Source organism: Aythya marila, assembly GCF_965140915.1.
Source record: "Aythya marila genome assembly, chromosome: 1".
Taxonomy (NCBI): Eukaryota; Metazoa; Chordata; class Aves; order Anseriformes; family Anatidae; genus Aythya; species Aythya marila.
Genome location: NC_139042.1, coordinates 27515376 through 27530179, shown reverse-complemented (window position 1 = coordinate 27530179; position 14804 = coordinate 27515376). Strand labels below are relative to the sequence as shown.

At 45.9% G+C, this 14804-nt stretch overlaps 1 protein-coding gene across 1 annotated transcript; it reads right to left on the bottom strand.

Moving 5' to 3' along the window:
- Positions 1 to 769: 769 nt before the first annotated feature.
- On the bottom strand, positions 770 to 11225 carry LOC309885783 (fibrinogen-like protein 1). Its single transcript, XM_082776071.1, has 8 exons — positions 11031 to 11225; positions 9717 to 9801; positions 8164 to 8374; positions 7094 to 7253; positions 4077 to 4174; positions 3908 to 3996; positions 3157 to 3347; positions 770 to 1913 (listed from the first exon to the last, which is right to left on the bottom strand). Exons 2-8 carry the CDS (start codon positions 9789 to 9791, stop codon positions 1724 to 1726), a joined length of 1014 nt encoding a protein of 337 aa, XP_082632197.1. The 5' UTR covers positions 9792 to 9801; positions 11031 to 11225; the 3' UTR covers positions 770 to 1723.
- Positions 11226 to 14804: the final 3579 nt, after the last annotated feature.

Genomic DNA, 14804 nt, shown 5'->3' with positions numbered 1-14804 from the left:
CCCATTAATTGTCAGCTCGAAGTGCCTCTGAAAGCCTTTTAGAACACGTCCGTGCTTGTGTACCAGAGCTAATCAAACATAACCAGTCTTTAAATTGACTTAAATGAGCTGGAAATCAGCCCTCTAAAGCACTTACTGCTTAGCTTACTTACTACTCTTGTGCTGAGGTGAATGTGGCTGTGTGCAGCGTGTTTGCCCTGAAGCACTGAGCTGTCAGCTGCAGAGCTACAGCACTGCGAGGCGTACTCACAGCCGTGGTGAGCCTCGGCGCAGGAGACCCCTGAGAAATGAGTGATCAAACGTGGAGCACAACAACATGCAGGAAGACACAGTGTAACACAGGGCACAGTGCAGCTGATTTCCGCCACGCAGAGGTGAGTTTCACCTGGCTGTGATCTTTACTCTGCTTCCCTAGCCCTTCACTGGTGTGGTCTCGCCGGGATGTGGGCTGTAGGAGCACACCTCACTGGAGCACGGGCCCGTTGCTCACTGGTGTTCATTTTCAGTCATTGGGAATGAGTGAGAACGGGGCTTAACTGCTTGAGAAAGCAGAGGAACCAAATCAAATTTTACACCGACTATTCAGGTCTGCATTGTCTTCAGGACAGCTCGAGCCATGGAAATCAAAAGCAGGAGAGCAGGTGCAAGAACACCAGAGACAACAACACAGCAATGAAATTCTTCCATTACGAGTTATCTCAAGATTTTCATCCTAACTTCTGATCAACTTCCTACTGTTTAAGAACAGATAGAAGGCACTAGGTCTTACTCAGATGCTTTTATTTCACAATTACAGCTATATAATACAAATTACAGCGTATATTTTTCTAAAAGCAATTAAATGGAAAGGAACTATCAGTTGAAAACTTGCTGTAATTCAGAAAAAAACAGACCTGTCCTACAACATGGTAGTTACATTGTTTGCATCAAGCTGATATTACTGTTCATTTTTAACTGCAGTTATTAACTAGTGGAAAATAATTTTTCAGTATTCTGTTTCTTTCAGTTATTTATGTTGCTCTTTAGTTTCACTCAGAAGAGACAGCGAAAGAAGCATGCCTTGTGTTTCAATCACTTTCCACTTTGCTTCTTCTTTACTAAATCAAAGGAGTCTGGTAAATGACACGAGAACGTACAAATGAATCATGACTGCCTTTTTTGAACTCCTAAGAATATCTGTGCTCATCTTAAATTTAGTCAAATCTGCCTAATTTAAATCTGGGACTTAAATTTGGTTGGCAGCACTGTCTTTGATTGCATTAGCATGTTGCAGTGTGCTGTATAAATGGATCTGCAGAGGCAATGAAATGCCGTGTGGACATTGTCCACGTTGTGGGGGCTTGTTCCAAAGCAGCCCTGGAAGCAGCCTTACTTGGAAGTAGCGTGGATGGTTGTTACAATCAAGATGAGAAAGATTTAGCCCTTGAAGGGTACAGGTAGCTAAAAGAACACACTTGAGCATTCAGGGTCCAAGCTTTTCATAAACACTCTACAACAAAGTCCCAAAACTGCTAAAAAAAAGAAAGCCACGGTTATTTCAGGACTGAGATCCATGTATTTTCCATTAGGCTGTTGGCTGGCTGTGCTCAAAAACTTGCGACTTTTGCCTCAGCTAGTAGAAGCAGATGCAGCTACAGTTACCACAGTGCAGTTCTGGCAATTGGCAGCAGCAGAGGGCTGGCTATTAACGCACACGACTCGTTACTTCCCAAAGCAGCAGATCTCAGCCGCCCTGGCTGTTCTCGCCGTCTCCGCTCTCGCTGTCAACAAAGAACGGGGCACGGATTTTCATGGCCACGTATCTGAGCGAGTACCACGGCCCGTGCCACGTCGACCAGGTGATGCCGTTGTCGTGGGAGCCGTTGTACCTCCCTGTTTTGTAGTACCGCCCGTTGAGGTTCACGGCGTGGCACCTTGTGACAACACGGAGGAGGCAAAAAAGAGGTTTTGTTTAGCGTGGAGAGATGGTGCTTCATGACAGCAAGGTGCAATTTTCACACAACATACATTGAGAAATACTAGGGGTGGGATTCATGGACAGATCCAGACACCTAGATATATCCATACTGAACTGGTTATGGTCCTACTATAGCCTATAGGCCTACTACAGCCTATGGAGAACTGTTTAATACAATCCATGGAGCCCAGAGGACCATGTAGGTCATCCTAACATAGACACCTACTCTGGTCAGATGATTCAACCTGTTGGCTACGTTGAGTGCACCGACCAGGGATGTGATTCAGATACCTGAAGAGAGGTGCGTGATGCCATTTGGTAGCCGTCAACTCAAGTATAGGCAGCTAAATATTAACACTTAAAAATGCAGATGTCTTTTAATCAAGTTGAATCTCACTATCAATGTACATTTTTATAGGTCCACTCATTTTCACTTTTTGTGCTCAGGACAGAAGAGGCTCATCCTGCCCTAAAGCAGAGGAAAAACTCCTGATACCGGGGTGTTTACACGGGGCTGGTGAACCCACAACCCTATCTGATGATGTATGGAAAATATACCCTCAGGAACAGTAAGGGGTATCTCATCCCCTAGACATGTTCCACAACAAATTCATTTGTGCACGCTTCATCTTCCAGTGGCTATGACTTTTTTTCTTTCACAGAATCACAGAATTTTCTAGGTTGGAAGAGACCTCAAGATCATCGAGTCCAACCTCTGACCTAACACTAACCAGTCCTCCACTAAACCATATCACTCAGCTTTACATCTAAACGTCTTTTAAAGACCTCCAGGGATGGTGACTCCACCACTTCCCTGGGCAGCCTGTTCCAGTGCCTCACAACCCTTTTGGTAAAGAAGTTCTTCCTAACATCTAACCTAAAACTCCCCTGGTGCAACTTTTTGGAATATAATCCAAAGCACTTCCAAAGAATTTTCAACTAGGCTTTTTTCCTTCGGGGCCAAAAGTTTCCTTCACTTTTATTCCGGCCCATTTTCTTAAAATAAATGCAACTTACCTGCTTGGCTTCACAATGAAAGCAGCAGATTGCTTTCCTGCTGGCCTCAACGTGGCAGACTTTGCCATGTGAGGTGAGGTGCTCGCAGCAACCTCCGAGTGCTGTAAGGCGTGTAAGGTGTCTGGGCTGTGCAGCCACCCACACCCTACGCCTCTTCCCAAGGGCTCAGCCATCCTCCCTACCTGTTAAACCACCAGCCACCCTTGTTCTCCAACGCGCAGTTGCCTGCCAGGAATCGATCGTGATCCTTGTCAGACGTGGTGAACTGCATCCCTTTGTGCGAGGCTGACCACTGGTCAACAAAATTGCTCCCCCCAGACAGAGCGTCGCCGGCGTTCCCGGAATAGGTGCCAAACCATAGCCTGTAGTTGTCCTGCAACAGTATGTGAAACACGTCTTTATATCAGCTTTCATTTTTGAGATTTCCTCTCCCCATGGTATCCCCTGTCAGAGACATGCTTGTTGAAATCACAGCTGACTTCTAGCTCCGTGCTTTAATGGTACACGCGTAGATCACCACTGGATTTGAACTTCCAGAAGTGGCTACCAATTACTACTGCTGCTTCTGAGAGATTCAGGTTTTATTGTCTTAATACTCACTGGGTACACTGCACAACAACCTGGAAGGCTTTCCCTGCCTCGTTGACAGCACCTGTTGCAGGAAAATGTGCCAAGTAGATGCTCTCACAAACTGGCCGTGGTTCAACTAGGGCAACTCCTGTAGGAATTTTGCTCCTCCAAGGCCTGGAAGCCGTCTGAATTTTAGCTAAATGGCCCTGTTCTGGTAGGAATACTTAGCTCCACAACTAGCAGATCTGGGAGACATGGGATCTCCCCGCACCCCGTGGCAGGGAGCTGCCCGGCGCTGTGCAGATTCAGGTGCCCCACCCTCAGAGATAAAACAAGCAAATCGCCACTCTCCCCATTTCTTACCTGCTCATTGTTGAGCTGGAAATTTTCATAGACTGCATAACGTCTTTCCCCATGCCAGTCCACCAGGTCAATCTTTAATGAGCTCTCTCCTAAACACAGAGCAGTGCCCTTTTAGATCAACTATCGCATGCAAATCGGAAGGAAAACTGTGTAAGGAAAATACTTGCACCTCTAGTGAGCAGGTCATAGATGTGGTCGTTGCCCAGCCAGTATTCATCATTCTTGCCTTGGAATTTTCCAAATCCCAGTTTGTAATCGTCCCACTTCCTGAAGAAGACACAAACATCAGTTTCAGCATGCACGGGTAACAGCAAGTGTCACAGAGTCACAGAAGGGTTTGGGTTGGAAAGGGCCTTAAAGATCATTTAATTCCAATGCCCTTGCCACTCTCCAATTTAGAGACAAGGATATCATGGGGGGTAGAGTTAAACGCTTTGCACATGTCCAGGTAGATGACTGGAGCCATCTCAGTTGCTCTTCCCCTAACCACCAATGTTGCAACCCCATCACAAAAGGCCACCAGATCTGTCAGGCACAATCTACCCTTTATTGAAGCCATGTGAGCTGTCACCAATCACCTCCTTATTTTCCATGTGCCTTAGCAGAGTTTCCAGGAGGATCAGCTCCATGATCTTGCCAGGCACAGAGGTGAGACTGACTGCCCTGTAGTTCCCCGGGTCCTCCTTTTTTCCCTTTTTAAAAATGGGGGTTGTGTTTTCCCTCTTCCAGTCAGCAGGACCTTCCCCAGACTGCCACGACTTCTCAAATAGGATGGTTAGTGGCTTAGCCACTTCATCTGCCAATTCCTTAAGGACCCACAGAGGTATCTCATAAGGTCCCATGGACTTCTGCACCTTCAGGTTCCTCAGATGGTCTTGAACCTCATCTTCTCCTACACTGGGGCGTTCATCATTCTTCCAGTCCCTGTCTTGGCCTTCTTGGGCCTGGGACACGTGGCTGGAGCTTGTCAGGGAAGACTGAGGCAAAACAGTCATTAAGTACCTCAACCTTCTCCATATCCTGGGTGACCAGGTCTCCTTTCTCCTTCCAGAGAGGGCCCACGATTTTCCTAGTCTTCTTTTTATCACCGATTCACCTACAGAACCCTTTCTTATTGTCCCTGACCAAATTAATTCTAAATGATCTTTGGCTTCCCTAACCTGATCCCTGGCTGTTTGGACACTTTTTCTGTACCCCTCCCAGGCTATCTGTCCTTGCTTCCATTCTAGGCCTTCCATTGTAGGCCTCCTTTTTCTGTTTAAGTTTGGCCAGGAGCTCCTTCTTCATCCATGCAGGTCTCCTGGTGTTCCTGCCTGACTTCCTCTTTGTTGGGATGCATCGCTCCTGAATTTGAAGGACATGACCCTTGAATATTAACCAGCTTTCGTGGGCCCCTCTTCCCTCCAGGGCTTTGTCCCATGGTACTCAACAAAGCAGATCCCTGAAGAGGGCAAGGGGGAAGGAAGTTGTCATCAATGCATTCCAGGAACCTCCTGGATTGCCAGGATTAAATGTCAGTTTGTGACATTTAACTGTGGTAACAAGTAAATCTTCTGCTGCATTTTTAGGTCCTTTTAGAAAAGTGTCTCATTCAGCACAAGCTGAGCTGAGATTTGTCACTCTGCCTCAGAAGTATGTACGACACACTTTATTCCCTCTCCTGCTAACCCTAGTAAGTTAGATGGAAGAGGAAAGCAGTAGCTGTCATATTTGTCTTCAGCAAAGCATCTGATATTGTTCTTGGGAAGGTCGTAATTCACCTTCACTCCTGGCTGGAAATTAATGTTGCAGTCTAAAGTATACCACAGTCTTAGACACATAAAGCGATGTAGTGAAGAACCAGAAAATGAACAGAACCTGCAAACAAAAGCTTCCAGATGAAGCTGAATGAAAAATATCTGGGTCTGCTTTGTGTTCCAGTTCCACTTAAATCTATTTTTAATTCATTGACCACTCTCACCTCTGCTTCTTTGCAGAATCACTGTTTGTATGTGCCAACTTAAGATGCATACTTACTTTTTATCACAATTTTCTGGCTTCATAGTTCTAAGAGAAATCTCAGGTTGTTCCTTTCTCCTCAGCATTTCATTATCTTAAAATCTCTGTTATTTATGTGCTATCTCTGATATAAGCCTACATGTCCTGCATATTGATATTTCCAGTTTTTGTAACCCTGTGTTTATTCCCTCTCTCAGGTTGTTAGTAGGGATTTTAATTCTGCCTGACCTACTTACCAGTCAATGCTACTCTTCGGGGCAATTTTCACTGGCATAAATTCACCTTTGATGAGAGCCGAACTACCACAGCTAGAGAGCTACCACTCTCTGGTAGAGATCTTAGAGCCAGTTGAGGTACTTTGGAAGTGAATTGCACTCTGTTTAAGAGATGGTGGGCACGCCCTACAAGTGTGTGTGCTGCAACAGGGAATTAATCTGCAGGGGGACATTTCTTCTCTATAGTGTCAGCTGAGCACCTCACCTCCTGGAGACTTCCAGGAGGAAATATGTATAAATATATAAATAATTGGGCTTTTGCATAAAGAAAGGTTGATTTGGACCCATAGCTTTGCATCTTTGTGAAGGATCTGAATATGGAAATACATTTTACATCATGCTGAACATGATTCCTGATATGAGAACTGATAAAAGATTCAGTGGGCCTCAGCCTATGTGCTGGCAGCAGATATCTGCCAATTCGGAGGCTTTGGCAGACAGTTGTCTCCTATCATGACAAAATAGCCTGGATATCAGGAAAAAAATCTGTAGCATGAGGGTGGTCAGACAGTGCAACAGGCTTCCTGGTGAGGTGGTTGATGCCCCGTGGGTGTCACCATTCAAGAGGCATTTGGATAATGTCCTTTATAACACACTTTAATTTTGGTTAGCCCCAAGGCAGTCAGGAAGTTGGACTCAGTGATATCTGTAGGTCCCTTCCAACTGAACTATTCTGTTCTGTACAAATATGCACACACAAATGCAGGCCAGCCATGCAAAAGGCATTATAAATCCATCCTGAAAACAGCCCCCTTCTACCAATACGTACCCGCACTTTGCCCTAATGCAAACAGTTACCATAATTAAAGTCTTGCCTTGCATATCCTGCTTCTTGAACCTTGGGTTTTGCCACCGGTAGGGCCGAGTGTGGGAGTTGGAGGCCTCACTGCTGATGCGACCTCGAGGCACCCACCTGTTGAAATTCTCTTTGCCGTTGCTCCGCCGCTGAATGACGGTCCAGCCACCGCCGTCAGCCATGTCACAGTACACCAGGAAAGGGTCTCTGTCTGCTCGGGGCCTGATCCGGTAGTAGCCGTTTTTGGTCTTCTTCCTGCTGTACACCGCAGAGCAGTCTGGGCAGAACGGCATCGGCTCGTTAGGTGGGGGAAAGCAAAGGCAAGAGGAGACATCTCCGAGAGGCCGTGTGGGACACGGACACTTGGCCAGTCTGCGGAAAGCTCAGTAAGCCCAGCAGGGCCAGAGCAAATATCAGACCTTAATATCATTTGCAGTAAAGCTAATTTCCATGTGGAAGATTACCTCAGCTGTACTTGGGACTGGACTGGGGGGCCTAAAGTTTCTAAAACCAGAGGCTACGCTCCGTGACTGGCTCTAGCAAGGCTTCAGACTTTCAATGTAATGCTCATCCAGGACAAAACCTCGGCCACAGCCCACAGCTCCAGTCGTGCTGTATTATCAAAGTGACAGCAAGGAACAGAGCACGCACGTGTGCTGCTGCACGGCAGAAGTGATGGAAGAGCCGAGGAACAAGGATGCTGGATTCCTCCCAACAGCTTTCAGGGCCTGCAGCTGAGCTGTGCACTTTGGGCTCCCTGTAAGCCACTGTGGGAAAACGGGCTCTTCAAGAGCAAGACCCTTCTTTTCCTGCAGCAGATGTCTAAGGCAGGTCTGATGGAAAAGAGCTGAGAGCTGCCTTTTCCTCTCTGCACTGGAGTCCTGGGCTACAAGCCCAGCTGCAGATGTCTGTGTTGTACCTGGGTGGTGGCTGCCTAAATCTGGGCCAGCTGACTGCAGCCCCAGGGGAAGTCTGACGGTACCAAGGCCACCAGTCTGCCCTTCTCCTTCCCATGTATCTGACTGCATTTAAAAACTATCAGCTTTAAAAATTAAAAAAAAAAAAAAAAAAAAAAAAAAGGTTAAATAATTTTTCAGCAGAAATAGAATATGATACATATGGCACTGAAGGAAGAACTGAACATTTCTGCAAGCTGAAGTTTCCACATATGCTACTGCAAAATGTACCTTGGTCATAGACTATCAAATTTCCACTGGTTGTGGGTAAAAGCGTCTCATGCTGCGTGCTCCTGTTGCTTGAGAACAGACCGCTTTTCGTTTTATGGTAAGTGTTCTCCAGAATGTCCTTCAGCTGCAGTTCATACAAGTAAAGCAAATCTTGAAGCTGTTTTAACCTTTGTCTTAATTTACTGTTGTCTAGGAGGCAAATATCTTTATCCTATGGAGAAGAAAAAAAAAAAAAGAAAGACCAAAAAGCACACTTCAATCACTGGTAAGAACAGGGGGGCAGTGAGAGAATGAGTGTCTGTCTCCCCTGCTGAGGATCAAGATTATTCAGTGGTAGCCCCTCCCTAAGATACCTGAATCTCGCAGCATGGGCTGTTGAGTCGAAACCAGTGGAAAAGGGTGATTTTTTTTTGTTTTGTTTTTTCCAGTGGTCTCACCACTGATCTGTGCATTGCAGAATATCATCAGATATGTAGAAAATTACTTGGGACAAAAGTCATGCAGCTTGATTACCATTTAATGAAATCAAAGGGAGTTTTGCAGGCTATGAAACTGCTCAGGGAAATAAGAGGGGAAAAACCTGGTTCTTGCACTGCAGCCAGGCCAAACCAGTGAGGTTACAGAAACATCTTGTAAAACTGGAAGATAAAAGAGCTAAAAAGCAGTGAGCCTACTGGGATCAGTGGAGTAACTTCAGAGCTGCATTACTGTAACCAAGACCAGAATCTGGCTCAGGCTGGCTGGGATAAACATTTTCAGCAACAACCTAGTCTGCGGCTGATACTACTCCATTAGTAACATCAAGAAAACAGCAAAATCTCCTCCGAGACAACCAAGAAATGGCGTGCACAAGAATTACTTTCTGATTTTGCTCTGAGCAAGCTGGCTTGAGTGATACCAGAGCAGGACCAGTTCTAGGCATAAGAGAAACATGCAATTGCCCAGGACAGCAGGCTGCCGAGCATGCTAAAACACAGTTGCTGAGCTACCTTCTCCTTTTCCTCAGCCTGTTTGTTTTCCTACACAGAGGAGGATTTCCAGGTTGGAAGCACATGGGAACCTGCTGCAGACAGCCTCGAGCTCACCTAGCTCTCTTTGCCAAGCTCTGTACCTCCTTCAGTTGGCCCAAGAGTAATTTGCTCATCACATGAAAACAGATTGCCTCAGACTATGACTAGCTTCTCTTTCCTCTCTCCCTGCTTTTTGAACTGCAGTGAATACAAAGAAGGCAGTTTTCCCTGAGGAAATGGAGTGGAGTATTTTTTTACTGGCCATAAAATCAAACATATTTTTAAATTTTTTTTTGATGTTGTTTTTAATTCTTGGCACTGTCAGTACAGCCGTGTGGAGAGTTGCCCAGCCCATAATGCTGTGAAAACCCTATGTTGTTAGGACCAAAAGGGTAACCTTCCTTTAGCCACAGGCAGCTCTTTGCTCTGCTCTTGCAGGCCCAAGTCTTTTGTAGAGGTGCACCTACCTCTACATGACTGGAAATGACAACCCACCAGCATGCTGCAGAGAAGCTGTACAGGCTCTAGCTGAGAGATACGCACCGAAAACCTGTGTGCAGGTGAGCCAAAGCTGACCAGGAGAAGGAGCAGCAGCCACCAGGGCATCAGCAGACCCATTTCTTACCGCCTGAAAAGAAAGGTTGACAAAATGCATGTGTGGCTTCTGAAATTCCTCTCACAGCTTATCCCCCCATCACAATCACATTTAATTCTCCAGGATTCATTAAGGAGGTAGCTTGAAACTACAGGCAGGAAAAAAATAGGGAAAAAAAATGCATGTTAGGGAGAGGATGAAGCACCAGTGCATCGTGCTGACACAGGGACCTAGGCTTTGGTCCAAGCTCCCTCTTCCCTGGAGGAATAAACCCTTGGTGCAGCTCTCCAGCAGCCTCTGCCCCCTCTCCCAAGTGCCCCCACACACAGGAAGTTACTTAGCAAAAACGCCTCCTTGCCAAAGCAGTTGGCCAAAATCTCATCGTTCTTATTCCAGCTCCCCAAAGCTGACAGGAATTTTGCCTCCTGGTTCAGTGAGTGTTGGCATTGCCCCTCTGTGGTCCATGGAGCGGTCTGTCAGTATGGGAGCTGCGGAGTGGGCACAGAGTGGGTGTGGGACAGTTTTGGTCGAATTTTAGTTGAAAAATTGAAAAAAAAACTTTGCTGCTGGCCTGCCCCAGCACACAGACAGGGCTTCAGCCTGAGAGGCTCAGCTAGAAAAACGCTAAGTGGCCACCACTGGGAAGATGCAGCTGAAAGCAAGTACAAAGTGTTCGCAGTAGGGTGCTTTTAAAAAATATATCAGAAAGAATAAAAGAGCCTGAAAAACAGCATAAAACAACTCCCCCACTTCACATCTGGAAGTGCTGCAGAAACTTGGCTACCCAGATCTATGTTCCCAGTGGCTTGCTTAGTTTCAGCTACGACTCTAGGAGCATCACCGCAGCTGCTTATGGAGCTGGCAGCGCTGCCGTGGCAGGGGAGCTGCCTGAACAGCCAGGCAGGCCAGGGCCCAGAGCAAATAGAGAGAAGAAAAGCCCTGTGGAAGTCACTGGTAAAAGATGTTGCACAGGTTTTCAATCCAGCACACGGCATTTTTTTTTTCAGATGGTGGAGAAGAGTATTATAGCATGGTTCACCCAGCCCATGACCATTGGTACTTCTCATTGACGCTGCCCTATGGCTGGGTGCTGGTGCTGCAGTCAGAATCAGGCCCAGTACAGAGAAGGTGCGTGGAGGCAAAAAGCTAACAGGAAGGCTGGATGTGAGCAACAGCTCCTGAAAAATAGATAGGGAAGACCGGAGGGGGAAAAAAAAGCAACTTTGTCTATGCCTTTATCAACATATATTAAAGCCACATACCTGTAACTCGCCTTTCCTTCAGACCTCCTTCTGATAAGATTATCTCCCTTAAAAGTCAACTGCAAAAGAAAGTGGTAATAAACCTGGCTGTATTTCTAGAGGTTGGATAGATTTTTCCTTTCCAGATGGCCCACATCAAGGGCTCGGAGGGACATTTCAGTGCACGAGGCAGTTCCACACAAAATACACTCGCAGTTTTACCCAAACCCTTATTTATCTGCTGTTACCCAATACTCATCCTGCTGCTTCGCAGTAAGAATAAGCAACGGTCACGTTTCTGCCAGTGGTGCTCTCCAAAATAGAGGGACTCTGCTGGTTGCGCCCCATTACCCACCTTATCTGACTGTGAAGCTCAACCAAGACTGACTTGTCTAAGTGTTTATATGAATCACTCAGACTAATGCTCCCTGTGGGAGTTTTATCTCACATTTAATACAGCCAGGCTCGTTTCACTAAGTCTTGCAAGGTGGAATGAACACAGCTTTTGTGTTCAGTGTTTCTTTTGCCGTTTAATCAGGTTTATATGTAAAAGCACAGTGCAGCTGTAATGCCAAAAGAGCTGAAAATTTGAACCAAGAAGTGAACACGGGGATATTAAGCAAGATTTGCTGTTAGACTGAAATCTCCGAAGGTTTGCAGTTGCGTAACTCTCCTCAGAGGTGGGTCATTAGATTTGTTAGTTAGCATAAACAAGGACATTTGTGAAAGTGGGGGGAAAGACAAAACAAAACAAAACAAAACACAACAACAGATGGGTGCCTCCCTTTGTGTTATGGACAAGGAGTTACAGATTATTTTAAAGACAATGCTCCTTTTTACAGAGCTGTGGTCAGAGGAGAGACTGCGGGGCCAAAAAGCAAGGCGTGCAAGCCCATCAGAAACTTCTGCTTTGCTCTCGAGTGAAGCAGGACTGCACAGCTATTATAAAGTACAGCAATGCTGTTTATTTCTTAAAAACTGCATTCCTCTTCTCCCTCAAGAGCAGCTGACCCATTTCACTGCCAAAGGATTATGTAAATGGTGCTTTTCTTCTCACTTGTTCCCTACCCCTGTTGTGAGGCGGGTTTTGGAAGCTGTTTTGGAAGCCCCCAAGCACACGGGAGCTGTGTGCTGTTTCCTGGGGCCGTGTCGCTTAGTTCTTCTTGTGCTTCCAGCCACAGTGCTTCTTTCTCAGCTCGAGCAAGCCAGACACTGCTTAAGATGCCGTGCACCAATTTATGCTCTTGTCTACGTGGCCAATGTGCATGTCCCCAACGTGTGATGGGCCCAGGCCAGTGGTGGCAGCACTGGAGTCATGGTGTGGGCATGGTGTGGGCAGCCATGGGTGTCCACAAGGCCAGGGAGCAGCAGGCCCCAGGCTTCCAACTCTGGTCTCTGGAGGTGTTGGTAGAGCTGCTGACCCAGTAGGGGAACAACTTGGGCATATATGTTATGTGACTGCAAAAATGTGACTGCAGAAGCAGGACTCAACACCAAACAGTCTGTCAGGAACCCACAAAGAGCCGAGAGGCCTGGAGTGCTCTCGCGCTCTTCTCCACCGGTGGTAACCTCACTGAAGTCTGCAAGTGAAAAACCCAGTCAGCTGGAACATGGTTCTTGCATGTTTTGTGGTAAACTTATTTTCACAGGCTGAAGGCACTTCAGGAACATCTGAAGCACCAGAGAGGGGCTGCCATGGGGCCGAGTTCACGTGAGGAGGATCTAGCACGAGGGTGTGTTCACGCACTGCTTCACTGGCCCTGAGGTAAAATAATCAAGTCATCATAAAGAATGTGGATAGCATGATCACTAATGTTTCCTCACAGATGTTGAAAGTCTCTAGGCAATGGGGCTGTAAATGCCTTTTTTTTTTTTTTTTTTTTTTTTTTGTCTGGAGTACACATGCTTCGCACATATACTGCAGTGCAAATTCCTGTTTAGTTATTTGGAAGGAGATCAAATTCCCTCTTCATAAGACACTCAGTGATCTTGTCAGCAAACAATAACCGTTTCATTAACCCAAAACCTCCCCACCCTGCTCTCCTCCTCCTTCCTTCCAGCAAAAGTACGTAGGTGCTGAATAACAGTCATAAAAAAGCTATTATTCATACATTAAACGCACAGCCAGCACAGCAAGAATGCAAACTGGTGGATAAAAGTGAATGAATAGAGAGGCTCTGGGACAGCTCTTGCTGTTCCTGCAGACATGGTGTGTTGGGCTCCTCCAGACAGAGCTGCCCAGGATGAAGACATGAAGAAGACACCGAGTGGACATTCAGCTCCCCTCCAGGGACTGATTGAACACCGCAGCTGGAAGACTGGTGGCACCTCAAAACTCTCCCAAGACAAATTTATCTTCCAGTTCCCGGTTGTTTGTTTGTTCTTGAAGCAGTAAGGAAGAAACAAGCCAGCTGCCCCAGACTCCAAAGGAGTTAGAGACTTGAGGTTTTCATAGCAAGAATCTGACTACTTACTTGTGCCCTAGGAAAATTTGCAGTAGTCCAGAGCCAGCTCCAAGCAAAACAGCTCATTTACACTGAAAGCAGGTGCTTTGTGCATTTGCCATTATTTTTGTACCTCTCCGTCACATTCCACTTGAACATCCTGCTCACTGGGGGAGACCACAGACCAAGTTTCCTTAGGAAAAAATTATTTACTGTGTGGGTGGTCACACATTGGAACAAGCTTCCTAGTGAAGCGGTTGATGTCCCATGCCTGTCAGCACTCAAGATGCATTTGTTAATAATAATATGCTTCAACTTTTGGCTAGCCCTGAAGTGGCCATGCAATTGGACTAGATGACCTTTGAAGGTCCCTTCCAACTGAACTGTTTTCTTCTTTGCAGGTACTGCAGGTGTGGAGGTACCAGCAGCCTTCAGGCTCTCCATGTGCGAGCTACTATTCATCTTCTGTAGGAATGTGGGCTGCCAAGTTTTTTAAGACAATGTTAATTTATGAGGTCTGAAACTTTTTTTTTTTAATCTAATGATAAAGGGTTTCATCAAAAGCATGATAAATTTAAAACATTAGGATGACATCAGCCACTGTAGTTTCAATATATTAAATAACCGAAACCAGCATATATGTATTAAAAGTCTGTGGCTTGTTAGCAAGGAATAACCACAGAAATCTACGTACAAAGAAGGAGTAATGGTGGCAGACCATGAAACATGCCAGATCTGAATGTTTTGATAACGTTCAAAGAGCAAAGACATAATTCAGTCTAACTAACGAGTCTGTATGAAGCCTATGAGTATCTAATGGGTTGATACAACAAACATAATTAGTTTGTAAGTTCCTGAGGGCAAGCACAGGTCCAAGCCGATCTCGCTCACATCAGGAATAGCTTTACCAAAGTGAATTAGTCACAAGGCCAGAGGGAACATGTGGATAATCTGTGTGATCTACCTACCTCAGGTCAGAGAACTCCCCTGACCTAATTCATTCCCATTTGTACTGGAGCATCTCTTTGAGAAAAAGATGTTTTGTTGTAAAATATTCAGTGTTGAATAACCAACCACAGACCTTCACATGGTCTTTCACTGCTTAATTACTCACATTGTTAATTATTATTGTTTTTTGCCTTGAATCTGTCAAGTCACATACTCTAGACTTTTGTTCTCATGACGCCTTACTCTGCAAGCTCTCTTCTGCCAAATTTGTTTTTCCCTGCTTAAGGCTAGGTCCAAGTAAATGCAAGGCATGCTCCTGCCTCTTGCTGGGATCGCAAATCCTGGTTAGCTGCTTAGGCTGGGGGGTGTGCGTGCTGGGGGAAAGCTGGGGGAGTCATGGAGC

Coding starts and splice junctions, on each gene's coding strand:
- LOC309885783 (XM_082776071.1), bottom strand. CDS start 9,791: ATGGGTCTGCTGATGCCCTGGTGGCTGCTGCTCCTTCTCCTGGTCAGC. Junction 7,254..8,163: donor TTTGATAGTCTATGACCAAG/GTACATTTTGCA, acceptor CGTTCTGCCCAG/ACTGCTCTGCGGTGTACAGC. Junction 3,348..3,907: donor TCCAGCTCAACAATGAGCAG/GTAAGAAATGGG, acceptor ATACTGTTGCAG/GACAACTACAGGCTATGGTT.